The 26,168-nt window shown below is 46.8% G+C and overlaps 3 protein-coding genes across 4 annotated transcripts; 2 read left to right on the top strand and 1 right to left on the bottom strand.

Annotated features, from left to right (window-relative positions):
- Positions 1-12,857, top strand: LOC109881797 (exosome complex exonuclease RRP44-like). Its single transcript, XM_031821971.1, has 20 exons — positions 1-219; positions 636-793; positions 1,209-1,402; positions 2,330-2,403; positions 2,662-2,829; positions 3,350-3,628; positions 3,843-3,980; positions 4,437-4,583; positions 4,825-4,941; positions 5,102-5,203; positions 6,278-6,342; positions 6,428-6,512; positions 6,631-6,758; positions 8,647-8,733; positions 9,244-9,400; positions 10,667-10,881; positions 11,096-11,264; positions 11,697-11,855; positions 11,947-12,069; positions 12,257-12,857. The coding sequence occupies exons 1-20, from the start codon at positions 1-3 to the stop codon at positions 12,323-12,325; spliced, it is 2,853 nt and encodes a 950-aa protein (XP_031677831.1). The 3' UTR covers positions 12,326-12,857.
- A 74-nt stretch (positions 12,858-12,931) lies between these two features.
- LOC109881798 (protein aurora borealis) lies at positions 12,932-22,482 on the bottom strand. 2 transcript variants are annotated; one of them, XM_031821973.1, is made up of 10 exons: positions 22,386-22,482; positions 21,905-22,072; positions 21,090-21,196; positions 19,189-19,319; positions 18,923-19,033; positions 18,228-18,481; positions 16,965-17,121; positions 15,969-16,651; positions 15,532-15,672; positions 12,932-13,760 (listed from the first exon to the last, which is right to left on the bottom strand). In XM_031821973.1, exons 2-10 carry the CDS (start codon positions 22,055-22,057, stop codon positions 13,737-13,739), a joined length of 1,761 nt encoding a protein of 586 aa, XP_031677833.1. In that variant the 5' UTR covers positions 22,058-22,072; positions 22,386-22,482; the 3' UTR covers positions 12,932-13,736. The 2 variants fall into 2 exon arrangements, with proteins under 2 accessions (XP_031677833.1, XP_031677834.1); XM_031821974.1 differs by having other exon boundaries at positions 22,201-22,388.
- A 53-nt stretch (positions 22,483-22,535) lies between these two features.
- Positions 22,536-25,804, top strand: LOC116373412 (mitotic-spindle organizing protein 1). The gene is made up of 3 exons (XM_031821976.1): positions 22,536-22,803; positions 23,134-23,279; positions 25,197-25,804. The coding sequence occupies exons 1-3, from the start codon at positions 22,749-22,751 to the stop codon at positions 25,209-25,211; spliced, it is 216 nt and encodes a 71-aa protein (XP_031677836.1). The 5' UTR covers positions 22,536-22,748; the 3' UTR covers positions 25,212-25,804.
- The last annotated feature ends 364 nt before the right edge of the window (positions 25,805-26,168 follow it).

Raw genomic sequence — 26,168 nt, 5'->3', positions numbered from 1 at the left:
ATGTTGAAATCAAAAACTTTCGTAAAGAAAACCCGATCAGGCGGGATCATGAAAATAGTCCGTGAGCATTACCTGCGAGACGATATTTGGTGCGGAAGTGAAGTTTGTACAGAATGCAAGCAAGAAGAGACTGTGTTGCAGAAAGACACTTACATTGAAAGCAACTTGTGTTCTTTCCCACACTATTTACTCCCAGACACAAATATTGTGTTGAGCCAGGTAAGTTACTGTGCAATAATGTCTAACGTAAACGTTATTATTGACAACAAATCAATACAAAACAAGTACATGTCTAAAGTTAACGCTAGATTTTCCCACCGCATCACTACAGTTTTAGATGTCTGACACGCCTCTAGTGAAAGTGTGAACCCCACTTATCGAGCTCAGGGTTTCGCAAACTCGGTCCTGCCCCCGTCCCCCTGTGGCACGTTCTGTTTTTTTCCCTACCCAGCTGATTAAAATAATGAAAGCTTGATAATGAGTTGAATATTTGAGTCCGCTATGTAGTGCTGGGGCAAAAACCCAAACGTGCAGGATCAAGTTTAGGAAACCCTGATCTAGCTAACACTAATTTGACTAACTTTCAGGTGTGACATTCTACCACGCTGAGTCAGTATCCCTTTTAATGTCTGTAGATTGATATCCTGGAGGATCCCTTGATCAAGAACGTGATCATTCTGCAGACTGTACTCCAAGAGGTCCGCCACAGGAGCGCTCCCATCTACAAGCGGTTGAAAGACATCCTTCACGACAAGGAAAAACACTTTTACACTTTCACTAACGAACATCACAGGTAGAAAATAGATATACTGTTTGCCTTAGATAACTGACTGTTTTGTAGTGATTTAAGAGGGTGCAGCCTAACTTGGTTTTGAATCAGTGACCCTTGGGGTTATCCCACCACTGACGCCAATGTAGCAATTGACTGAAATAAGTTGGAGCAAGACTGAAGTCAGCATGTTTCCCAACCAAAACAGTTTGGGAGACTTTGCGTATATTAAACGACAAACAACATTTAGTTTGTTTTCGTTTGTTTTTTGGACTTTGGACTTTTTGAAAAATTGCGTGACTAAGATCTCCTAGGCAAAAAAGTAAATTTAGCTCAGGCTAGTCGCCAGCCGAACTGAAGCATGCTGACTCCTTAACTGTCCATCCATTTGTGATCAATGCTTTTCAAAGCGACGTATGGTTGTATTCTTCTGTTCCAGAGAAACGTATATAGAGAGAGAGCAGGGGGAAAGCGCCAACGATCGTAATGACAGAGCCATCCGCATATCTACCAAGTGGTACAGCGATCACCTGAACAACACCCCCACGGACAAGAGGTTAAAGGTTGTTTTGCTGACCAATGACCGGGGCAACAAGGAGAAAGCAGAGGAGTCCGGCCTGCTCACATACAGATGTAAGAAACAACACACCACAGTTACCTCAGTACCCCAAGATGAGACCGCTGTTCTTACCTCAGTACCCCAAGATGAGACCGCTGTTCTTGTCTTTAATATCACAATATCTGTTACCTCAGTACCCCAAGATGAGACCACTGTTCTTGTCTTTAAAAATCACGATATCTGTTACCTCAGTACCCCAAGATGAGACTGCTGTTCTTACCTCAGTACCCCAAGATGAGACCGCTGTTCTTGTCTTTAATATCACAATATCTGTTACCTCAGTACCCCAAGATGAGACCGCTGTTCTTGTCTTTAAAATCACAATATCTGTTACCTCAGTACCCCAAGATGAGACTGCTGTTCTTACTTCAGTACCCCAAGATGAGACCGCTGTTCTTGTCTTTAATATCACAATATCTGTTACCTCAGTACCCCAAGATGAGACCGCTGTTCTTGTCTTTAAAATCACAATATCTGTTACCTCAGTACCCCAAGATGAGACCGCTGTTCTTGTCTTTAACCTTAAACACAAGGTCACAATACTAGGTGTGTTCAACATGTCGACTACATGTTTACTCTAGTAGATGTGGACTACATGTTTACTCTAGAAGATGTGGACTACATGTTTACTCTAGTAGATGTGGACTACATGTTTACTCTAGTCGATGTGGACTACATGTTTACTATAGTAGATGTGGACTACATGTTTACTCTAGTAGATGTGGACTACATGTTTACTCTAGTAGATGTGGACTACATGTTTACTCTAGTCGATGTGGACTACATGTTTACTCTAGTCGATGTGGACTACATGTTTACTCTAGTAGATGTGGACTACATGTTTACTCTAGTAGATGTGGACTACATGTTTACTCTAGTAGATGTGGACTACATGTTTACTCTAGAAGATGCCATCTACATCCATCCTCTGTTCCACACAGGTGAGGAGTACGTCAAGAGTCTGATAGCCAACCCTGAGCTGGTGGATCGACTGGCTTTGACCAACGATGACAAGGTAGCTCATATCTACACAATATCACATTTACACATATGTACTTTCTACAGCAGCTATTTTATATTCCTATTCGGTTACGACAGAGCCTGGGCGCGAACCCAGGGACTCTGGTGGCACAGCTGGCGCTGCAGTACAGCGCCCTTAACCACTGCGCCACCCGGGAGGCTGCAGATCTGCATATTCATAGAGAAAGTTAGATCTGCATATTCATGGTTATTCCTGTAATTTATCCCTTTCATTTCTCTCTCCCTCCCCCAGAATGAGATCACCAGCAGTAAGGTGTTGTTCCCGGAGCACCTGCCCCTGTCTAGGATCCAGTCTGGGATTAAGAGTGGGACCTTCCAACAGGGAACGTTCCGGGCTAGCAGAGACAACTACCTGGAGGCTACTGTGTTTGTCCACGGAGAAGGAGATGACAGTACAGAGGTGAGTGCTGCTGAAGCATAGCTCATGGTCATTTGTGGATTCTGGCCGTGTAACCTGCCATAGAAGTATGGAACATTCTTTAAGTCCTCCAACAGTTGCTGAATATTTCCTCATGGTTAGTTAACTCCTCTGTTCATGTACCTGGTTAGTTAACTCCTCTGTTCATGTACCTGGTTAGTTAACTCCTCTGTTCATGTACCTGGTTAGTTAACTCCTCTGTTCCTGTACCTGGTTAGTTAACTCCTCTGTTCATGTACCTGGTTAGTTAACTCCTCTGTTCATGTACCTGGTTAGTTAACTCCTCTGTTCATGTACCTGGTTAGTTAACTCCTCTGTTCATGTACCTGGTTAGTTAACTCCTCTGTTCCTTTACCATTGGATGGGAGTGGAGAATATTTGATGCTGTTCTAAGTGCCAGCCGGCGAGATGGGGATGAGGGAGTGATTGGATGGGAAATGTGGGAAATGTAAACGAAGCAGTGTTGGTTACCATGGTAACACTTCCTCTTCCCGCCCCTCAGGTTCTGATCCAAGGCCTGCAGAACCTGAACAGGGCTGTCCATCAGGACCTGGTTGCTGTGGAGATCCTGCCTCTGAACCAATGGGTGGCTCCGTCCTCTGTGGTGCTGCAGGACGAGGGGCCCAAGGAGGATGATGTCACAGAGGAGGAGGAGGAGGCAGAGTTGAAGAGTGGTCCGTCTGGGGCGGCGTCACGGAAGCCCACAGGCAGGGTGGTGGGCATCATCAAGAGGAACTGGAGACCCTTCTGTGGCATGCTCTTCCTGTCCCAAATCAAAGAGGTAACTAGCATCACCTCGCTCTGCTCTGTCAATCAACACATCAATCAAATCAAACCCTTCAGAAATCCTACACGAGTATTTATCCATATGGATGCGTATACCACCATGCTTTGGTTTCTCTTGTGATTATTTTTGTCGTCTGTCGTACTTGTTTTGTGCTGACGAAGATATCTCATTGTTCCTGGTCTGTTATACCCCGTCCTCCCCTTCCCAGGCGACCCGTCACCTCTTCACTCCAGCCGACCGCCGTATCCCCAGGATCCGTATAGAGACGCGCCAGGCGGCCACGTTGGCAGGACAGAGGATCATGGTGGCCGTCGACGGCTGGCCCAAGCACTCCAGATACCCTAATGTATGTGTCTCTCAGGTCCTCTTGATTACAGTTGGGCTGCTCAGATGATCACGTATCATTATGGGATATCAATGCCTGGAGAAGTGTGTGATGTACATGAGATGTGCAGCTCGACTGCAATGAAGAGGACCTGGAACCCACCTCAATCATAACGGCTCATCTCTCCTCTTTCGGTCTTTGAGGAACTAGCAGAGACTAGACACCATTCTCTCCTCACCTTTCCTTTCTCCTTCTCTCCCTCTCTCCTCACCCACCCCTCTCTCCCTCTCTCCTCACCCACCCCTCTCTCCCTCTCTCCTCCTCTCCCTCTCTCCTCCTCTCCCTCTCTCCTCCTCTCCCTCTCTCCTCCTCACCCACCCCTCTCTCCTCCTCTCCCTCTCTCCTCCTCTCCCTCTCTCCTTCTCTCCCTCTCTCCTCCTCTCCTCCTCTCCTTCTCTCCCTCTCTCCTCCTCTCAGGGCCATTTTGTTCGTAGTCTGGGAAGTGCAGGGGACAAGGAGACGGAGACGGAGGTGCTACTGCTGGAGCATGATGTCCCTCACCAGGACTTCTCACAGGCCGTCCTCAGTTTCCTCCCCAAGATGCCCTGGAACATCACAGAGGAGGTAACTGCACCGCACAGGGGGGGTTCTGTTATGGCGGCCATTTTGTGTCAAGACATATATATCAATGGTTGTCAGCTGGTGGCTACATTGTTGTAGCTATACCAATCAACAATTTGGTAACACTACTTAAAGCCTGTTGGTATAATTGCATTATGGTGTGGTTATAATACTTTATAAAGGCTCATAACATGCTTATAACAGGTAATAATGCATCACTAAACCTTATTTGATCTCCTATCAGGACATGGCTGTGAGAGAGGACCTGAGGAACCTGACCGTCTGCAGTGTGGATCCTCCTGGCTGTACGGACATAGATGATGCTCTGCACTGTAGAGACCTGCCCAATGGAAACCAAGAGGTAGGACACTGAGGAACTAACACAGTTTACCACAGCATTTCATTGGGACGGGTGAATTTTTGGATGAGGTAACAGAATCTATTTTAATTGGTAATACGGTGGAACAGAATTGAAAGTTGAGAAGTCATCGTGTGTGTGTGTGTTTCTTTGTGGGTTGAAGGTTGGTGTCCACATTGCTGATGTGAGCCACTTCATCCGGCCAGGCAACGCTATGGACCTGGAGGCTGCTAACAGAGGAACTACAGTCTACCTGACTGGAAGGGTACAGACCATCTGTTTCATCACATAGTGACCTTGATGACCCCTAGCTAGCTCTTTTAGTTCGTCTTAAACGGCACCCTATTCACTATATAAGTGCACTACTTTCTTTCTTTCTTTTTTACCAGAGCCCGGGTCAAAAGTAGTCCGAAATATATTTTTATTTCACCTTTATTTAACCAGGTAGGCTAGTTGAGAACACCTTTATTTAACCAGGTAGGCTAGTTGAGAACACCTTTATTTAACCAGGTAGGCTAGTTGAGAACACCTTTATTTAACCAGGTAGGCTAGTTGAGAACACCTTTATTTAACCAGGTAGGCCAGTTGAGAACACCTTTATTTAACCAGGTAGGCTAGTTGAGAACACCTTTATTTAACCAGGTAGGCTAGTTGAGAACACCTTTATTTAACCAGGTAGGCTAGTTGAGAACACCTTTATTTAACCAGGTAGGCCAGTTGAGAACACCTTTATTTAACCAGGTAGGCTAGTTGAGAACACCTTTATTTAACCAGGTAGGCTAGTTGAGAACACCTTTATTTAACCAGGTAGGCTAGTTGAGAACACCTTTATTTAACCAGGTAGGGCTAGTTGAGAACACCTTTATTTAACCAGGAAGGCTAGTTGAGAACAAGTTCTCATTTACAACTGCGACCTGGTCAAGATAAAGCATAGCAGTGTGAACAGACAACAACACAGAGTTACACATGGAGTAAACAATAAACAAGTCAACAACACAGAGTTACACATGGAGTAAACAATAAACAAGTCAACAACACAGTTACACATGAAGTAAACAATAAACAAGTCAACAACACAGAGTTACACATGGAGTAAACAATAAACAAGTCAACAACACAGAGTTACACATGGAGTAAACAATTAACAAGTCAATAACACAGTAGAAGGGAAAAAAATAGTCTATATACATTTTGTGCAAAAGGCATGAGGAGGTAGGCGGATAATTACAATTTAGCAGATTGAAGTGGTAAATGATCAGATGGTCATGTGCAGGTAGATATAGGGAATAGGATTCCACTTCAGTGTTGTATTGCTAACACAGATGACTGTCTCCCACAGAGGATCGACATGGTTCCTGAACTGCTGAGCTCCAACCTGTGTTCTCTAAGGTCCAGTGTGGAGAGGTGACTTTAAGACTTCCTGAAGACATCATATATGTTGTTGTTGTTATTTACCGTTAGTGATGTTCATGGTGTCTTCTCTCTGTAGGCTGGCCTTCTCTTGTATATGGGAGATCAACGACAAGGCTGAGATAGTCAAGACCAGATTCACTAAAAGTGTCATCAACTCCAAGGTAGAGGGAGAGGAAACTCACACATTTGACAATGTAACAGTTGTGATTGAGACAATATAATAAATGCCCCTCAGGGATCAATAAAGTTTATTGAATTGAAAGACAATTCTTCCTCCAGGCCTCGCTGACGTACGCCGAGGCCCAGATGAGGATTGATGACGCCAACATGAATGATGACACCACCAAGAGCTTACGAGGCCTGAACAGACTAGCCAAGATCCTGAAGAAACGGAGGATAGAGAAAGGGTGAGGTTACTAGACCTGAACAGACTAGCCAGGACCCTGAAGAGACAGGATAGAGAAAGAGTAAGAGGTTACGAGGCCTGAACAGACTAGCCAGGACCCTGAAGAGACAGGATAGAGAAAGAGTAAGAGGTTACGAGGCCTGAACAGACTAGCCAGGATCCTGAAGAGACAGGATAGAGAAAGGGTGAGGTTACGAGGCCTGAACAGACTAGCCAGGATCCTGAAGAGACAGGATAGAGAAAGGGTGAGGTTACGAGGCCTGAACAGACTAGCCATGATCCTGAAGAGACAGGATAGAGAAAGGGTAAGAGGTTACGAGGCCTGAACAGACTAGCCAGGACTCTGAAGAGACAGGATAGAGAAAGGGTAAGAGATTACGAGACCTAAACAGACTAGCCAGGACCCTGAAGAGACCGAGAATAGAGGAAGGGTAAGAGGTTACGAGACCTGAACAGACTAGCCAGGATCCTGAAGAGACCGAGGATAGAGGAAGGGTAAGAGGTTACGAGGCCTGAACAGACTAGCCAGGACCCTGAAGAGATGATAGAGAAAGCGTAAGAGGTTACGAGGCCTGAACAGACTAGCCAGGACCCTGAAGAGACAGGATAGAGTAAGAGGTTACTAGACCTGAACAGACTAGCCAGGACCCTGAAGAGACAGGATAGAGAAAGGGTGAGGTTACGAGGCCTGAACAGACTAGCCAGGACCCTGAAGAGACAGGATAGAGAAAGAGTAAGAGGTTACGAGGCCTGAACAGACTAGCCAGGATCCTGAAGAGACAGGATAGAGAAAGGGTGAGGTTACGAGGCCTGAACAGACTAGCCAGGACCCTGAAGAGACAGGATAGAGTAAGAGGTTACGAGACCTGAACAGACTAGCCAGGACCCTGAAGAGACAGGATAGAGAAAGAGTAAGAGGTTACGAGGCCTGAACAGACTAGCCATGATCCTGAAGAGACAGGATAGAGAAAGGGTAAGAGGTTACGAGGCCTGAACAGACTAGCCAGGACCCTGAAGAGACCGAGAATAGAGGAAGGGTAAGAGGTTACGAGACCTGAACAGACTAGCCAGGATCCTGAAGAGACCGAGGATAGAGGAAGGGTAAGAGGTTACGAGGCCTGAACAGACTAGCCAGGACCCTGAAGAGACCGAGGATAGAGGAAGGGTAAGAGGTTACTAGACCTGAACAGACTAGCCAGGACCCTGAAGAGATGATAGAGAAAGCGTAAGAGGTTACGAGGCCTGAACAGACTAGCCAGGATCCTGAAGAGACCGAGGATAGAGGAAGGGTAAGAGGTTACTAGACCTGAACAGACTAGCCAGGACCCTGAAGAGAGGATAGAGAAAGGGTAAGAGGTTACGAGGCCTGAACAGACTAGCCAGGGATCTGAAGAGATGAAAGGATAAGAGGTTACGAGGCCTGAACAGACTAGCCAGGACCCAGAAGAGATGATAGAGAAAGGGTAAGAGGTTACGAGGCCTGAACAGACTAGCCAGGATCCTGAAGAGACCGAGGATAGAGGAAGGGTAAGAGGTTAGGAGGCCTGAACAGACTAGCCAGGACCCTGAAGAGACCGAGGATAGAGGAAGGGTAAGAGGTTAGGAGGCCTGAACAGACTAGCCAGGACCCTGAAGAGACAGGATAAAGGGTTTGTGACTATGTGATGTCAGTAGTTGATAACCATTTCCCTAACTGTTGAAAGAGACGGATCGTTAGAACTGTGGCAGATTGATGTATTCCCGAAGGTGATTAGTTGGTTGATGGATTGATTGTGTTTATTGATCTGGTTGCTGGTGTCATTAATCTATATGTTGTACTCTGTGTGGAATGTATAAATACATGTCTTTGTTGGTAATCTAACATGGTGGTTTTCCGTTGTGTGTTTCAGTGCGTTGACTCTCTCCTCGCCCGAGGTTCGCTTCCACATCGACAGTGAGACTCACGACCCCATAGACCTACAGACCAAGGAACTCAAGTACGTTGTTAGGCTTTTAGAATGTAGAATTTAAAATAAGGCTTTTAGAATACAGAATTTAAAATAAGGCTTTTAGAATGTAGAATTTAAAATAAGGCTTTTAGAATGTAGAATTTAAAATAAGGCTTTTAGAATACAGAATTTAAAATAAGGCTTTTAGAATGTAGAATTTAAAATAAGGCTTTTAGAATGTAGAATTTAAAATAAGGCTTTTAGAATGTAGAATTTAAAATAAGGCTTTTAGAATATAACATTGAAAATAAGGTTCTATTCATGGGGCTTGAAACTGTGCTGTCGTTTTGACCCTGACTAACGTGGTTTAAACTTCAACAAGTTCAGCTGAATTCACCTGAATATTGACAGGCTTTTTGTGGCCTGTCAAAGCATCCTGCTGTTTCCAGTTTTACCTTGTCACTGGGTTATAACACCCAGCAGTAGATCTCTGCTCAGAGACTTGATGTTCACGCTGTATCGGTGGGTTCAAATTCAAATAACTTTATTGTTCCTCAGGGAGACCAACTCGATGGTGGAGGAGTTCATGTTGCTGGCCAACATCTCAGTAGCTCAGAAGATTTATGATGAGTTCTCAGAGTGCGCTCTTCTCAGGAAGCACCCTGCCCCTCCTCCATCCAACTACGACATCCTCAACAAGGCTGCCAAGTCTAAGGTACATCTACGTATTCAGACTGACTAGACATCAACATCTAAAACCAGTCTAATGACATCTATATATTCAGACTGACTAGACATCAACATCTAAAACCAGTCTAATGACATCTATATATTCAGACTAGACTTCTAAAACCAGTCTAATGACATATATATATTCAGACAGACTAGACATCAACATCTAAAACCAGTCTAATGTACATCTATATATTCAGACTAGACATCTAAAACCAGTCTAATGACATATATATATTCAGACAGACTAGACATCAACATCTAAAACAAGTCTAATGTACATCTATATATTCAGACTAGACTTCTATAACCAGTCTAATGACATCTACATATTCAGACAGACTAGACATCTATAACCAGTCTAATGACAGGTACATCTATAGACAACACTTCTATCTATAACCAGTCTAATGACAGGTACATCTATAGACAACACTTCTATCTATAACCAGTCTAATGACAGGTACAATTGTTCCTTTCCGGGTCGAAGGACAACGAAATAGACGTAGGACCTTCAGTCTAATGTAGTCCTAACGTTGTTGTTTCTGACATCAGTCTAATGTAGTCCTCACGTTGTTGTTTCTGACATCAGTCTAATGTAGTCCTAATGTTGTTGTTTCTGACATCAGTCTAATGTCCTAACGTTGTTGTTTCTGACATCAGTCTAATGTAGTCCTCACGTTGTTGTTTCTGACAGTCTAATGTAGTCCTAATGTTGTTGTTTCTGACATCAGTCTAATGTAGTCCTAATGTTGTTGTTTCTGACATCAGTCTAATATAGTCCTAACGTTGTTGTTTCTGACATCAGTCTAATGTAGTCCTCACGTTGTTGTTTCTGACAGTCTAATGTAGTCCTAACGTTGTTGTTTCTGACATCAGTCTAATGTAGTCCTAACGTTGTTGTTTCTGACATCAGTCTAATGTAGTCCTAACGTTGTTGTTTCTGACATCAGTCTAATGTAGTCCTAACGTTGTTGTTTCTGACATCAGTCTAATGTAGTCCTAACATTGTTGTTTCTGACATCAGTCTAATGTAGTCCTAATGTTGTTGTTTCTGACATCAGTCTAATGTAGTCCTAACGTTGTTGTTTCTGACATCAGTCTAATGTAGTCCTAACGTTGTTGTTTCTGACATCAGTCTAATGTAGTCCTCACGTTGTTGTTTCTGACATCAGTCTAATGTAGTCCTAACGTTGTTGTTTCTGACATCAGTCTAACGTAGTCCTAACGTTGTTGTCCCTCCCCTCAGGACATGGTGATCCACACGGACTCGGCCAAGGCTCTAGCTGACTCTCTGGACGCGGCCCAGGTGGACGGCTTCCCTTACTTCAACACCTTGCTGCGTATCCTAGCAACACGCTGCATGATGCAGGCTGTGTACTTCTGCTCCGGGATGGACAGTGACTTCCACCACTATGGACTGGCCTCTCCCATCTACACACACTTCACCTCACCTATCAGACGGTGAGAACACACACTTCACCTCACCTATTGGACAGTGAGAACACACACTTCACCTAACCCATCTGTAGGTCCACACTCTCTCTCTACTGGTCCACCCCCCCCCCCCCCTCTCTACCTCTGACTGGACCACACCCCTCCTCTACTCCTGACTGGTCCGTCCACACCCCCCCTTCCTCTACCCTGACTGGTTCTGATGTGATTGTAACCTCTACAGATACTCTGACATCATCGTGCATCGGCTGCTGGCTGTAGCCATTGGAGCAGACAGCACTTACCCAGACCTGATGGACAAACACAAGCAGTCTGCCCTCTGCAACAACCTCAACTACAGACACAAGATGGCCCAGTACGCACAGCGAGCCTCTGTAGCCTACCACACACAGGTACTGGACTCACCCAACACACTGACCTGTTAGAGCCTCTAGCCTTCCACACACAGGTACTGGACTCACCCAACACACTGACCTGTTAGAGCCTCTAGCCTTCCACACACAGGTACTGGACTCACCCAACACACTGACCTGTTAGAGCCTCTAGCCTTCCACACACAGGTACTGGACTCACCCAACACACTGACCTGTTAGAGCCTCTAGCCTTCCACACACAGGTACTGGACTCACAACTATTTAACCAGGAAGTCCCATTGAAGACGAGGGACCCATTTTTACAAAAGGACAACTAGGTCATATTCATTAGTGCACTGTAGCAAAATGCTTTGCAACGGAAATTGAAAAATAACATTTCTTACTGGACATTTCCGGGCAGTCTCTCCCTGTTTCCATCTGTTTGACGAGATAATGTGTTGTTTCCTCCAGCTGTTCTTCAAGAGCAGAGGCATCCTGAACGAAGAGGGCTTCATCCTGTTTGTGAGGAAGAACGCCATCATCGTCCTCATCCCTAAGTTTGGTCTGGAGGGAACGGTGTTCTTTGAGAACAAAGATAAACCCAGCCCCAAACTGATCTTCAACGAAGAGGTACCCTCGCTGTGTGTCAGAGAAAATTAAAGCTTTTTTGGTGTGTGTATGGATCAACTGTAACTGTGTGTGTGTGTGTGTGTGTGTGCAGGCTCCTAGTCTGACGGTGGAGGGCCACTCCTTCAACATGTTTGACAAGGTCAAAGTGACCATCAGTCTGGATGCGTCCAACGTCCAGCACCAGAAGATAAGGATGTCCCTGGTCGAACCTGTGGTACGTTTGTTGTTTCAAACTGAATCTCTCTGTAATTACAGAGATCCTATAGTGGTAATTTCCATGAAGTTATGAACTAAAACCATGTTCAGGTAACAGTTTGTGTCCGACGAGGTAAAATAGCCTTCTGTCGTGTCAAATCACTCATTTCAGGCTTGGACATGTAACTAATATTGTTGTTTTCTAGATCTCTGGAGTGAGTGTGGCACCGTCTGAACCAGAACCAGAGGTCAAGAGAGCTAAACTGGACCGTTGAACAACACCATCCTCAGACTGAAACTTTTCTCCGAGCTCAGTTTAGAGTTATTTTAGCGTTTAGCGTTCTTTTTTCTACATTACAATCACAGAACATCCTGTGGTTAATATGTTTATGATTTTAAAACTTTTAGTCAGAAGCTTTTTTCCTTGAATGTCATCTTTCCAGGTAAATGTTAATGGGATGCCAGTAACCTATAGAATGTTAATGGGATGCCAGTAACCTGTAGAATGTCATCTTTCCAGGTAAATGTTAATGGGATGCCAGTAACCTATAGAATGTTAATGGGATGCCAGTAACCTATAGAATGTTAATGGGATGCCAGTAACCTGTAGAATGTCATCTTTCCAGGTAAATGTTAATGGGATGCCAGTAACCTGTAGAATGGGATGATATACTGTGGCAAGACATAATGATATATTGTATTTCTAGTCCTGACCCATGGGGTTTGTACGGTCTATTCTGGAAGGAATGTTACCTTGTACAACTCTCAATAAAGCTCTTGGTTTTAGCCAATATTCCTTTTCTCATCTCTTTGGCTAGTCTCTGTTTTGTGATTGGAGTAGGTGCCTTTAATTCACATGTAGCCAGGAAACTGAAGAGTAGCCCAGTTGTACAACATTTAATGTGTCTCAGTGGTCTAGTCAGAACATAGAGCCTCTAGCCTTCCAGTTGTACAACATTTAATGTGTCTCAGTGGTCTAGTCAGAACATAGAGCCTCTAGCCTTCTAGTTGTACAACATTTAATGTGTCTCAGTGGTCTAGTCAGAACGTTACACTCATTCAATAACACTTCCTCCATAAAACGCTTTGATTAAAGGGGAGCTCTGCAGTTATACAAATATTTATAACAATGTACAATAAAAACCCTTTATCACAATTCACATTCCTGTAATTGTTTAACTGATTAAAAATAATGCTAAATTCACAATCAACAAGAATATAAAATACATAACTGAAAGTCAAGTTTCATCTGTCCCTTGTTCATGTCAACACTAAGTTTTCCAAAACAGCACCTTATTCCCTATATAGTGCACTACTGACCAACGCCCACAGGGCTAGTGCACTATATAGGCTGCCATTTCAACTCCACTACGAGGGATAGCTAGCGCCAATAGGAATTCATTTCAAGGTTCATTTGTGCGAATGGCGGCATCTTAACATTGTCACTTAGCCGGGGTGTTATTCAGTACACGATTCACTCTAAATAAAAGTGTTTGGCAACAGTTTGTTTCTATTGGACAAATTCAGGTAGGTTCCATGTCTAGAGTAAAGGGTTTCCAACAGAATCCGACTAATGAATACACCCCGACACGGCCGCTTTAAAACATGGCAAAACATCATCATTAGCTTCAGCTGGGAGGTTGAAGGTGGGAGGGGCTTCCTTGTGTTCTCCTCCAATCAGCTCACTCAATGGGGTTGAGGAAAAACAGTCTGGAAAACAAAAAAGGATTGTCCATAAGCTGTACCACGACAAATCATGGTTGAGCAACGTGTAAACACACATTAAATACCATTAATTCTGGTGTCAGAGGAAAGACCTAAACATTGTCAAAGACTCCAGCAATCTAAGTTATTCTCTCTGCTACACAGCAAGAGGTACCGGAGTACCAAGTCTGGGACCAAAAGTCTCCTGAACAGCTTCTACCACCCAGGCCGTCAGACCGCTGAACAGCTTCTACCCCCAGGCCGTCAGACCGCTGAACAGCTTCTACCCCTCAGGCCGTCAGACTGCTGAACAGCTTCTACCCCCAGGCCGCCCGTCAGACTGCTGAACAGCTTCTACCCCCAGGCCGCCCGTCAGACTGCTGAACAGCTTCTACCCCTAGGCCGTCCGTCAGACTGCTGAACAGCTTCTACCCCCAGGCCGCCCGTCAGACTGCTGAACAGCTTCTACCCCCCCGGCCGCCAGACTGCTGAACAGCTTCTACCCCCAGTTACGTTACCTCGGTGTGTCTGCTGTGGGTTCCGTTACCTTGGTCTTAGTGTGTCTGCTGTGGGTTCCGTTACCTAGGTCTTAGTGTGTCTGCTGCGGGTTCCGTTACCTCAGTGTGTCTGCTGCGGGTTCCGTTACCTCAGTGTGTCTGCTGCGGGTTCCGTTACCCCAGTGTGTCTGCTGTGGGTTCCGTTACCCCAGTGTGTCTGCTGTGGGTTCCGTTACCCCAGTGTGTCTGCTGTGGGTTCCGTTACCCCAGTGTGTCTGCTGTGGGTTCCGTTACCCCAGTGTGTCTGCTGTGGGTTCCGTTACCCCAGTGTGTCTGCTGTGGGTTCCGTTACCCCAGTGTGTCTGCTGTGGGTTCCGTTACCTCAGTGTGTCTGCTGTGGGTTCCGTTACCTCAGTGTGTCTGCTGTGGGTTCCGTTACCTCAGTGTGTCTGCTGTGGGTTCCGTTACCTCAGTGTGTCTGCTGTGGGTTCCGTTACCTCAGTGTGTCTGCTGTGGGTTCCGTTACCTCAGTGTGTCTGCTGTGGGTTCCGTTACCTCAGTGTGTCTGCTGTGGGTTCCGTTACCTCAGTGTGTCTGCTGTGGGTTCCGTTACCTCAGTGTGTCTGCTGTGGGTTCCGTTACCTCAGTGTGTCTGCTGTGGGTTCCGTTACCTCAGTGTGTCTGCTGTGGGTTCCGTTACCTCAGTGTGTCTGCTGTGGGTTCCGTTACCTCAGTGTGTCTGCTGTGGGTTCCGTTACCTCAGTGTGTCTGCTGTGGGTTCCGTTACCCCAGTGTGTCTGCTGTGGGTTCCGTTACCCCAGTGTGTCTGCTGTGGGTTCCGTTACCTTGGTCTTAGTGTATCTGCTGTGGGTTCCGTTACCTTGGTCTTAGTGTATCTGCTGTGGGTTCCGTTACCTTGGTCTTAGTGTGGGTTCCGTTACCTTGGTCTCAGTGTGTCTGCTGTGGGTTCCGTTACCTTGGTCTCAGTGTGTCTGCTGTGGGTTCCGTTACCTTGGTCTCAGTGTGTCTGCTGTGGGTTCCGTTACCTTGGTCTCAGTGTGGGTTCCGTTACCTTGGTCTCAGTGTGGGTTCCGTTACCTTGGTCTCAGTGTGGGTTCCGTTACCTTGGTCTTAGTGTGGGTTCCGTTACCTTGGTCTTAGTGTGGGTTCCGTTACCTTGGTCTTAGTGTGGGTTCCGTTACCTTGGTCTTAGTGTGGGTTCCGTTACCTTGGTCTTAGTGTGGGTTCCGTTACCTTGGTCTTAGTGTGGGTTCCGTTACCTTGGTCTTAGTGTGTCTGCTGTGAGGGAAGACCTCGTCGGGGTTGTGTGCTGCGTCAAACGACTCCTTACTCTGGCTGTCTGAACTCATGGCATCTATCAGGCTGGCGGTGCCAGCGTATGTGTTGTACCCACTGTCCACCTACACAGAGCAAACAGGCAGTTCAAATCACTCCCATTAACATGGTCATCAAAAATAGAAGAATAATTCAAAGTACGTGATCCATCTGTGTACATTCAACCCAATAACATTTTAGTGCAAAATAATGTGTCAAAAACACAGTCATTGTAACATACATGTCAGTGTAACTCTTCCCCAAAAAATTATAAACATGAAAATGCCTTTTCTGAAATTTAAAATTGGTGTCCAGCTTGTCAGAGGTCTATTCTGTTGTGATTAGAGCGGTTTAGTCAGTAGACGGCCGTCAGGATACAGACCTGCATGCTGTTATCATAAGGGATGCTGCTTCCTTCAGCTAGCAGAGACACAAACAGATGAGACGCCTCCGCTGCCATCACGCTCGCCCCCACACGGGAGCTGGTCAACCGGACACCAACAGGAGTCACACCTCCTTCCTCCTCCTCCTCTTCCACAGGGATGTCCACTTCCACCTCGCCGTTCTCCTCCACCTCCTCCTCCATCTTCACTGAGTCCAACAGAGGCTGGTCCATCCCCGAACCCCCCTCACACAGCCTCTCCATCCCCAGCAGACCCCCACTGGTCCTGGGTACACACGGCACCGGAGAGGGGGAACAGGAGCCCATCTCCATGGGTGGTAGTGAAGTAGAAGGACATATATTGCCCTGGTCCAGGAGGGAAGGGTTGGGGGAGATGGTTGGGGGTGAGGCCCAGCAGTGGGCTCCGGGTCTGAGCTGAGGGTTGACCTGGGTCCGGCCCGGGGGCTGGAGGGAAGGGTTGGGGGAGATGGTTGGGGGTGAGGCCCAGCAGCGGGCTCCGGGTCTGAGCTGAGGGTTGACCTGGGTCCGGCCCGGGGGCTGGAGGGAGGAGCAGAAGCGGATGGGGGAACAGCCATCTACATAGGGGCTCTCTGTACAGGAGTTGATGTCCATGTCTAGGGGAACACCTTCAGGGGTCACGAAGCTCAGCTTCCTCCTCTCTCCTAGACGAGAAAGACAATCACGGCATCACTCAAATGACCAACAACATGGATATCTTTCCTCCTCTCTCCTAGACGAGAAAGACAATCACAGCATCACTCAAATGACCAACAACATGGATACCTTTTCACCTAATGACTTGACTCAACAGGTCGAGGTCCGTAAAAGATGACTGTGCAAATCTGCACAGACGTATTCAATCAGTTTCCATAGATACTGTCTCCAAAGCCGCATCAGATTTATGGTATAACAAGAACATTTAAGACACATTATGCCATTAAGGACGTAAAACACCTCTTTAACAGACTCGTATACCTGCTACGGGTGTCTGTGTGAACTGGGGCCCGATGGGGGACAGGGCAGGGGACTGGAAGCCAGCAGGAGAAGACCGCTCAGGGCACAGGGGGCTGGTGACACTTCCCAGGCTGTAGGTTCGGTAACGACCCTGGATAGGGCTGGACGAGAAAAGACCCTTTGAAACAAAGAGAGAGAGGAAACGAGTGGTTATGTCTTTATTTGAAATCCTTTGTGATTCTTCCTCACACAGATTCCCTCCTAGATGTTATACACAGTACCACTTTAGAAGGAATATAGCATCTGCTATAGCAGAGCTGTCCTGTTCCCGGAGAGCTACCCTCCTGTAGGTTTTAACTCCAACCCTGTTCCTGGAGAGCTACCCTCCTGTAGGTTTTCACTCCAACCCCGTTCCCGGAGAGCTACCCTCCTGTAGGTTTTCACTCCAACCCCGTTCCCGGAGAGCTACCCTCCTGTAGGTTTTCACTCCAACCCTGTTCCTGGAGAGCTACCCTCCTGTAGGTGTTCACTCCAACCCTGTTCCCGGAGCGCTACCCTCCTGTAGGTGTTCTCTCCAACCCTGTTCCTGGAGGGCTATCCTCCTGTAGGTGTTCACTCCAACCCTGTTCCTGGAGAGCTATCCTCCTGTAGGTGTTCACTCCAACCCTGTTCCTGGAGAGCTACCCTCCTGTAGGTTTTCACTCCAACCCCGTTCCTGGAGAGCTACCCTCCTGTAGGTGTTCACTCCAACCCTGTTCCTGGAGAGCTACCCTCCTGTAGGTTTTCACTCCAACCCTGTTCCTGGAGAGCTATCCTCCTGTAGGTTTTCACTCCAACCCTGTTCCTGGAGAGCTACCCTCCTGTAGGTTCACTCCAACCCTGTTCCTGGAGAGCTACCCTCCTGAAGGTTTTCACTCCAACCCCGTTCCCGGAGAGCTACCCTCCTGTAGGTTCACTCCAACCCTGTTCCTGGAGAGCTAACCTCCTGTAGGTTTTCACTCCAACCCTGTTCCTGGAGAGCTACCCTCCTGTAGGTTCACTCCAACCCTGTTCCTGGAGAGCTATCCTCCTGTAGGTTCTCACTCCAACCCCAGTTGTAACTAACCCGACCCAGTGAAAACCTTTTGGATGGCAGCTCTCCAGGAAAAGGATTGGGCAGCCCTGTGATAATAACAACCCATGCTTAGAACCAAAGCAACAAACCACATTTGCTGCATGTTTCCCTTAAACTGTAATTGTACACACTGGTCAGACACCATTCACATTGAATAGTGGCACACTTACAGTGGAGGGGGTCAGGGCAGACATGCCAGACAACGGGCAGGACAGAGGAGAGGCACTCATGGGTGAGAGGAAATCTCTATCCCCTCCCCCAGGGGGCTCTCCCTCCCCTCCTCCTCCTTCTGGGCTGGGGGGGTTAGAGGACTCCGAGCCACTCCCTTGGCCGTCCAGAAACAACTTCCGTCTCAGAGACGAGGAGCTCAGGGTCTCCTGAACCTGATCCTGCTGAGACACCTCCTTCAATCTGTAGTATTCTCCTGGGGTGGGCGAGGGACAGCCGAGAGAGACACAGACAGAGACACAAACAGAGACAGAGACACAAACAGAGACACAGACAGAGACACAAACAGAGACAAACAGAGACAGACAGACAGAGACACAAACAGACAGACAGACACACAAACAGAGACAGACAGACAGAGACAGACAGAGACAGACAGACAGAGACAGACAGAGACAGACAGAGACATAAACAGAGACAGACATAAACAGAGACAGACAGAGACATAAACAGAGACAGACAGAGACATAAACAGAGACAGACAGAGACATAAACAGAGACAGACAGAGACATAAACAGAGACAGACAGAGACACAAACAGAGACAGACAGAGAGGTTATTTGAGACCTGATAAGTTGTATCTGCACAGAGATAAATATGACGTGTATGGAGTGTTCACGGACGTGTAAAGGTTTACCTAATATTTTGTCCAGGTGGAAGTCCACAGGTAAGGACAGGACTGTCTGGCAGCCTACTGTGGTTTTTTTAGTTGGTAGTGGCTCTTCTAGTATCAGTGGGGACATGGAACCTGAAGATAGAAACATTTACACATTTTTAACATCCATAGAAATAGCTGAACATAACAGTTATTCAGGAAATAGAAAATAAAACACTATAATGTGTGTGTGTGTGTGTGTTGGTGAGTGAAAAGCGACTCAACTCCAACTCATTGGATTCACTTACTCTTCCCAAAGTGCATCTGTGCTGATTTCTGTTTGCTTGTTGGTTCGGTCCATGGTGAAGGCACAATGGCGCCTTTAGTGAAAAACTGCTCGATGGCATTCTGACGTTTCTCCTCGATGTCAGAATCCATCCTGGATGTTTTCAAAAAAACAAAGCTGTTACCAGACCAATAAACCAATACCCCCAACCTCTCAGCAGCGGTTCTATTTCAAAGTGCTCCCCATTTGTCTTGTGTGCATTGTGAACCTTAACCTGGTCAGAGTTCCTCACCTGGTCTGACTGCAGTACATGGACTGGTCCGACCTAGGTACAAGGACTGGTTACTAGTTCCTCACCTGGTCTGACCTAGGTACAAGGACTACTTACTAGTTCCTCACCTGGTCTGATTGCAGTACAAGGACTGGTTACTAGTTACTCACCTGGTCTGACTGAGGTACATGGACTGGTTACTAGTTCCTCACCTGGTCTGACTGCAGTACAAGGACTGGTTACTAGTTCCTCACCTGGTCTGACTGCAGTACAAGGACTGGTTACTAGTTCCTCACCTGGTCTGACTGCAGTACAAGGACTGGTTACTAGTTCCTCACCTGGTCTGACTGAGATACATGGACTGGTCCGACCTAGGTACAAGGACTGGTTACTAGTTCCTCACCTGGTCTGACTGCAGTACAAGGACTGGTTACTAGTTCCTCACCTGGTCTGACTGAGGTACATGGACTGGTTACTAGTTCCTCACCTGGTCTGACTGCAGTACAAGGACTGGTTACTAGTTCCTCACCTGGTCTGACTGCAGTACAAGGACTGGTTACTAGTTCCTCACCTGGTCTGACTGCAGTACATAGACTGGTTACTAGTTCCTCACCTGGTCTGACTACAGTACATAGACTGGTTACTAGTTCCTCACCTGGTCTGACTGCAGTACATGGACTGGTCCGACCTAGGTACAAGGACTGGTTACTAGTTCCTCACCTGGTCTGACTGCAGTACATGGACTGGTTACTAGTTCCTCAACAGGTCTGACTGCAGTACATAGACTGGTTACTAGTTACTCACCTGTTCTGACTACAGTACATAGACTGGTTACTAGTTCCTCACCTGGTCTGACTGCAGTACATGGACTGGTCCGACCTAGGTACAAGGACTGGTTACTAGTTCCTCACCTGGTCTGACTGCAGTACATGGACTGGTTACTAGTTCCTCACCTGGTCTGACTGCAGTACAAGGACTGGTTACTAGTTCCTCACCTGGTCTGACTGCAGTACAAGGACTGGTTACTAGTTCCTCACCTGGTCTGACTGCAGTACAAGGACTGGTTACTAGTTCCTCACCTGGTCTGACTGAGATACATGGACTGGTCCGACCTAGGTACAAGGACTGGTTACTAGTTCCTCACCTGGTCTGACTGCAGTACAAGGACTGGTTACTAGTTCCTCACCTGGTCTGACTGCAGTACAAGGACTGGTTACTAGTTCCTCACCTGGTCTGACTGCAGTACATAGACTGGTTACTAGTTCCTCACCTGGTCTGACTACAGTACATAGACTGGTTACTAGTTCCTCACCTGGTCTGACTGCAGTACATGGACTGGTCCGACCTAGGTACAAGGACTGGTTACTAGTTCCTCACCTGGTCTGACTGCAGTACATGGACTGGTTACTAGTTCCTCAACTGGTCTGACTGCAGTACATAGACTGGTTACTAGTTCCTCACCTGGTCTGACTGCAGTACATGGACTGGTCCGACCTAGGTACAAGGACTGGTTACTAGTTCCTCACCTGGTCTGACTGCAGTACATGGACTGGTTACTAGTTCCTCAACTGGTCTGACTGCAGTACAAGGACTGGTTACTAGTTCCTCACCTGGTCTGACCTAGGTACATGGACTGGTTACTAGTTCCTCACCTGGTCTGACTGAGGTACAAGGACTGGCGGTGGATATCCTCAGCGTCTATGTCCACAGGAAGCAGGCTAGACATCTCATCTATGTCCCATTTAAACTTGGCTGGTGTCTGAAAACAATGATCAAGAAAACATTGAAAATAACAATTCAGGTAGTGATTGAAGGAACGTCACCAGGTGGCTCTGTAAAACAGGTGATTACGTTCACAAGAGGACAATGACAGGACTTCTGAAGGAGACAAACATGTTAACTGACTTGCTGATCATGTCCTTCAGGCTATCGAAGTGGGTGAACTACACAAGATATGTATGAGACCAGACCATAAATGTGTACAAAATATTAGGATGACAGACTGACCAGGTGAAAGCTATGATATTTTATTGAAGTCTCTTTTTAAATCCACTTCAATCAGTGAAGATGGAGGGGAGGAGACGGTTAAATAAGGATTTGTAAGCCTTGAGACATGGATTGTGTATATGTGCCATTCAGAGGGTGAATGGGCAAGACAAAAGATTTAAGTGCCTTTGAACAGGGAATGCTAGCAGGTGCCAGGGGCACCTGTTTGAGGGTGGCCAGAACTGCACCACTGCTGGGTTTTTCACTCAACAGTTTCCCGTGTGGATCAATAATGGTCCACCAACCAAAGGACATCCAGCCAACTTGACACACCTGTGGGAAGCATTGTAAGTCAATATGGGCCAGCTTCCCTGTGGAACGCTTTCTACACCTTGTAGTCCATGCCCCCGACGAACTGAGGCTGTTCTGATGTCAAAAGGCAACTCAATGTTTTGTACACTCAGTGTAGGTTTACACCTACGGTTGCAGAGGTCTTGGAGGACTTGAAGACAGAGGGGCTGGGGACCACGGATTCTTGCAGGCGATGGTAGTCGTTGGGGCTCTCGAAGGGGTTACGGATAGCTGCCCTCCCTGGAGTCTCAGGAGTGATCTGGACATCTGGAAGATCTCCCATAGTATGGCCACAAACCTGAACCCATTGATGCAGGAATTCAAACATGAATCAGCTTTGATCCAGTATAAATAGTATGTTAATCTAAGTACTAGAGAAAGCCAAACAATTACTGTAATACTATCAAGAGAACAAACCTTACTTACGTGAAAGAGTAGCTAGCTAACGTTAGCTAAACTAGCTGGCTGTTGGTCCCACAATCTAGTACATACTAGCTATCCCAAACGTTTCGTTAAATGCCTGGCTAGCTAAGGCTTCGGCAACTATTCTGAGAGGTTCATTTGATAGATCTATTCGATATGTTATTTTATATTAGAGCCCTGATACTTACAGCAGCTGCAGAAGTTTTCAACACAACCAAAATAAGGTTCCAGAGTCAGTTGTTTCAAACGTTAATTTCAATTTTCCCACAACCCCCATTGACCAATAGAAATGAACAGGAAGTGCCTGATAACCAATCCGATTGAAGATTTCAGAACGCTCTAAATTTACATCAACGTCACTTCCTTTTGCTTGTGTGGTCGTTAGTAAGCTAACTAGCAAAGTATATACTCATGGTAGACTTTATCAACAAATGTACTATTTCTAATTTATCCAAATGACGGGGTTGTGATAGTAGAAGTATTTTTGTAAATCAGCTTGAACTGTTGAAGTTGCTGTTGAGTTACTCTCGGAGGTCCCACACGAATTGATCATGGCTAGCAGTGCTAATGCTAACAACATGAATGCTGTCCGAGAAACGATGGATGGTGAGTTAGCTAACGTTAGCTTGCTAGGTTATGATAATGTCTGTTGTAGAACCTAGATATGTGTTTTTACCAATGTGACACACTATTGATTGCAATGCCTCAAGATTGGCTTGACAGTAAGGTAGTTAGCTAGGTAACTTTAGCTAGCTAGCTATTTATCACATTTCGTTCTGTACCCATGGCAACAGTCCACCACACAACAGTATTAGTGAGGACACTTATCTTGAAAGGCGACATGGTTTAAACAATACAGCTCGTTATGTGCCAGACAATGGGTAGCTAGGGTACCAATTTCATGTTGTTATTTTCTCTCCTACTTTTCCCCACAAGTGCTGCTGGAGATCTCTAGGCTATTGAACACAGGACTGGACATGGAGTCTCTGTCTATCTGTGTCAGGCTGTGTGAGCAGGGCATCAACCCAGAGGCCCTGTCCTCTGTCATCAAGGAGCTACGTAAAGCCTCCGATTCACTAAAAGTAAGGCCATGTTCAGGGGACAGGGATAGGTACTTACAGAATGGAGTCAATAGAGACACAATAGAACAAGGTTGCCCACACTTTTGAGAACCAAATATTGTCTGGACCAAGTTTCTCCCGTGGGCCCTGCTATAGAGACTCAATGGGACTAGGACTAAATGGACTCTGCTCTGTACAGGACCGTAGCTCTCCAGGAACAGGGTTGGAGGGCCCTGTATTAGACTCTGCTCTGTACAGGACCGTAGCTCTCCAGGAACAGGGTTGGAGAGCCCTGTATTAGACTCTGCTCTGTACAGGACCGTAGCTCTCCAGGAACAGGGTTGGAGAGCCCTGTATTAGACTCTGCTCTGTACAGGACCGTAGCTCTCCAGGAACAGGGTTGGAGAGCCCTGTATTAGACTGCCCTGTACAGGACCGTAGCTCTCCAGGAACAGGGTTGGAGAGCCCTGTATTAGACTCTGCCCTGTACAGGACCGTAGCTCTCCAGGAACAGGGTTGGAGAGCCCTGTATTAGACTCTGCCCTGTACAGGACCGTAGCTCTCCAGGAACAGGGTCGGAGAGCCCTGTATTAGACTCTGCCCTGTACAGGACCGTAGCTCTCCAGGAACAGGGTCGGAGAGCCCTGTATTAGACTCTGCCCTGTACAGGACCGTAGCTCTCCAGGAACAGGGTCGGAGAGCCCTGTATTAGACTCTGCCCTGTACAGGACCGTAGCTCTCCAGGAACAGGGTCGGAGAGCCCTGTATTAGACTCTGCCCTGTACAGGACCGTAGCTCTCCAGGAACAGGGTCGGAGAGCCCTGTATTAGACTCTGCCCTGTACAGGACCGTAGCTCTCCATGAACAGGGTTGGAGAGCCCTGTATTAGACTCTGCCCTGTACAGGACCGTAGCTCTCCAGGAACAGGGTCGGAGAGCCCTGTATTAGACTCTGCCCTGTACAGGACCGTAGCTCTCCAGGAACAGGGTTGGAGAGCCCTGTATTAGACTCTGCCCTGTACAGGACCGTAGCTCTCCAGGAACAGGGTCGGAGAGCCCTGTATTAGACTCTGCCCTGTACAGGACCGTAGCTCTCCAGGAACAGGGTCGGAGAGCCCTGTATTAGACTCTGCCCTGTACAGGACCGTAGCTCTCCAGGAACAGGGTCGGAGAGCCCTGTATTAGACTCTGCCCTGTACAGGACCGTAGCTCTCCAGGAACAGGGTCGGAGAGCCCTGTATTAGACTCTGCCCTGTACAGGACCGTAGCTCTCCAGGAACAGGGTTGGAGAGCCCTGTATTAGACTCTGCCCTGTACAGGACTGTAGCTCTCCAGGAACAGGGTTGGAGAGCCCTGTATTAGACTCTGCTCTGTACAGGACCGTAGCTCTCCAGGAACAGGGTTGGAGAGCCCTGTATTAGACTGCCCTGTACAGGACTGTAGCTCTCCAGGAACAGGGTTGGAGAGCCCTGTATTAGACTCTGCCCTGTACAGGACCGTAGCTCTCCAGGAACAGGGTTGGAGAGCCCTGTATTAGACTCTGCCCTGTACAGGACCGTAGCTCTCCAGGAACAGGGTTGGAGAGCCCAGTATTAAACTCTGCCCTGTACAGGACCGTAGCTCTCCAGGAACAGGGTTGGAGAGCCCTGTATTAGACTCTGCCCTGTACAGGACTGTAGCTCTCCAGGAACAGGGTTGGAGAGCCCTGTATTAGACTCTGCCCTGTACAGGACAAGGTCAATTGCTGTGGTTATCCTTCACATAACTGGCACTGTTTTAATGAGTCCATTATGCTTCAATCTGATAGGCTAGGTGTTTTCTGACTGGATCTCAGTACCTCCATCTCTGCCTCACCACTGTGTTGCACCTGTAGTCACAAACTTAGTCACAAACTTCATGTGTAAAAAATCTGCCAATATTTGTCTGCCTTCTGTTCCAGGCCTCTGACAACTGAAGATCTGAGACGGATCCCAACAAAACAATTCTGCTGAGCGGAAGTCTTTTCACGCAGTCAAATTTCACAATATTGCCAAATAGTGAGCGTCTATTACCCTGACCTATTCCTCGTGCCTCTGGATTTGATCCCCGGCTTCATTTGAAGAAATATGGTGTGTGTTTTAACATTTGGTCTGGCAACATCAGTGGCCAATTCTCCTTGTGTTCCTGTCATCAGCTTGGTGTGCAATCTGACAATATTAATGACTGCAATGCCCTGATATCCAGTGTTTCAGTACCCCTCCCTCCCTCAATCATATAGGTTGTCAGTTCAGTCGTCTTTCTTCTGACTGAAGGAAGCCTAATGATTGGCACTCCCCATCACACAGTGCTACAATGATGGGTTGTTTTCGATTCCTTCATGGCTTTTTGGATGTGTAAAAAAAAAAGTCTTATTTATTGCGAATTGTGTGTAGTTTTATATTAATTTAATGTCAGTTTTTTTCCTTCAATGTCTGGCATGTCAAAGTTATTTTTTCTCTCTCTCGAAGTGTCCAGGATTGTCAATGATGGATGGAACTCAATATTAAAAGTAGTTGCATTTTATATCCACCAGGTGGCAGTGTTTCTTTACTTACTCATTAGATCATGATATGATAATTCAGAAGTACTACACAGTTTTCCAGTAGAAAAGTTTACCTAGTTAAATTAAAAAGAGTCATAAATAGGTGTAGATACTATATCCTCCAAGTCCTCTGTCTGCAATGTTCTTCTGTTGAGGAATTCTCTGAAAAGGACACCTGGACACCTGAGTGGCGCAACGGTCTAAGGCACTACATCTCAGTGTAAGAGGTGTCACTACAGACCCTGGTTCGATTCCAGGCTGTATCACAACTGGCTGTGATTGGGAGACCCATAGGGCAGCATCCACAATTGGCCCAGTGTCATTAGGGTTTGGCCGGGGTAGGCCGTCATT

Source organism: Oncorhynchus kisutch, unplaced genomic scaffold (assembly GCF_002021735.2).
Source record: "Oncorhynchus kisutch isolate 150728-3 unplaced genomic scaffold, Okis_V2 scaffold4040, whole genome shotgun sequence".
NCBI lineage: Eukaryota > Metazoa > Chordata > Actinopteri > Salmoniformes > Salmonidae > Oncorhynchus > Oncorhynchus kisutch.
This window is presented reverse-complemented; position numbering and strand designations above follow the sequence as displayed.

Coding starts and splice junctions, on each gene's coding strand:
- LOC109881797 (XM_031821971.1), top strand. CDS start 1: ATGTTGAAATCAAAAACTTTCGTAAAGAAAACCCGATCAGGCGGGATC. Junction 3,629..3,842: donor TCCTGTCCCAAATCAAAGAG/GTAACTAGCATC, acceptor TCCCCTTCCCAG/GCGACCCGTCACCTCTTCAC. Junction 8,734..9,243: donor CTACAGACCAAGGAACTCAA/GTACGTTGTTAG, acceptor ATTGTTCCTCAG/GGAGACCAACTCGATGGTGG.
- LOC109881798 (XM_031821973.1), bottom strand. CDS start 22,057: ATGGGAGATCTTCCAGATGTCCAGATCACTCCTGAGACTCCAGGGAGG. Junction 19,320..21,089: donor TTGTACCTCAGTCAGACCAG/GTGAGGAACTAG, acceptor GAAAACATCCAG/GATGGATTCTGACATCGAGG. Junction 19,034..19,188: donor ACAGATGCACTTTGGGAAGA/GTAAGTGAATCC, acceptor TTCTATCTTCAG/GTTCCATGTCCCCACTGATA.
- LOC116373412 (XM_031821976.1), top strand. CDS start 22,749: ATGGCTAGCAGTGCTAATGCTAACAACATGAATGCTGTCCGAGAAACG. Junction 22,804..23,133: donor TGTCCGAGAAACGATGGATG/GTGAGTTAGCTA, acceptor TTTCCCCACAAG/TGCTGCTGGAGATCTCTAGG.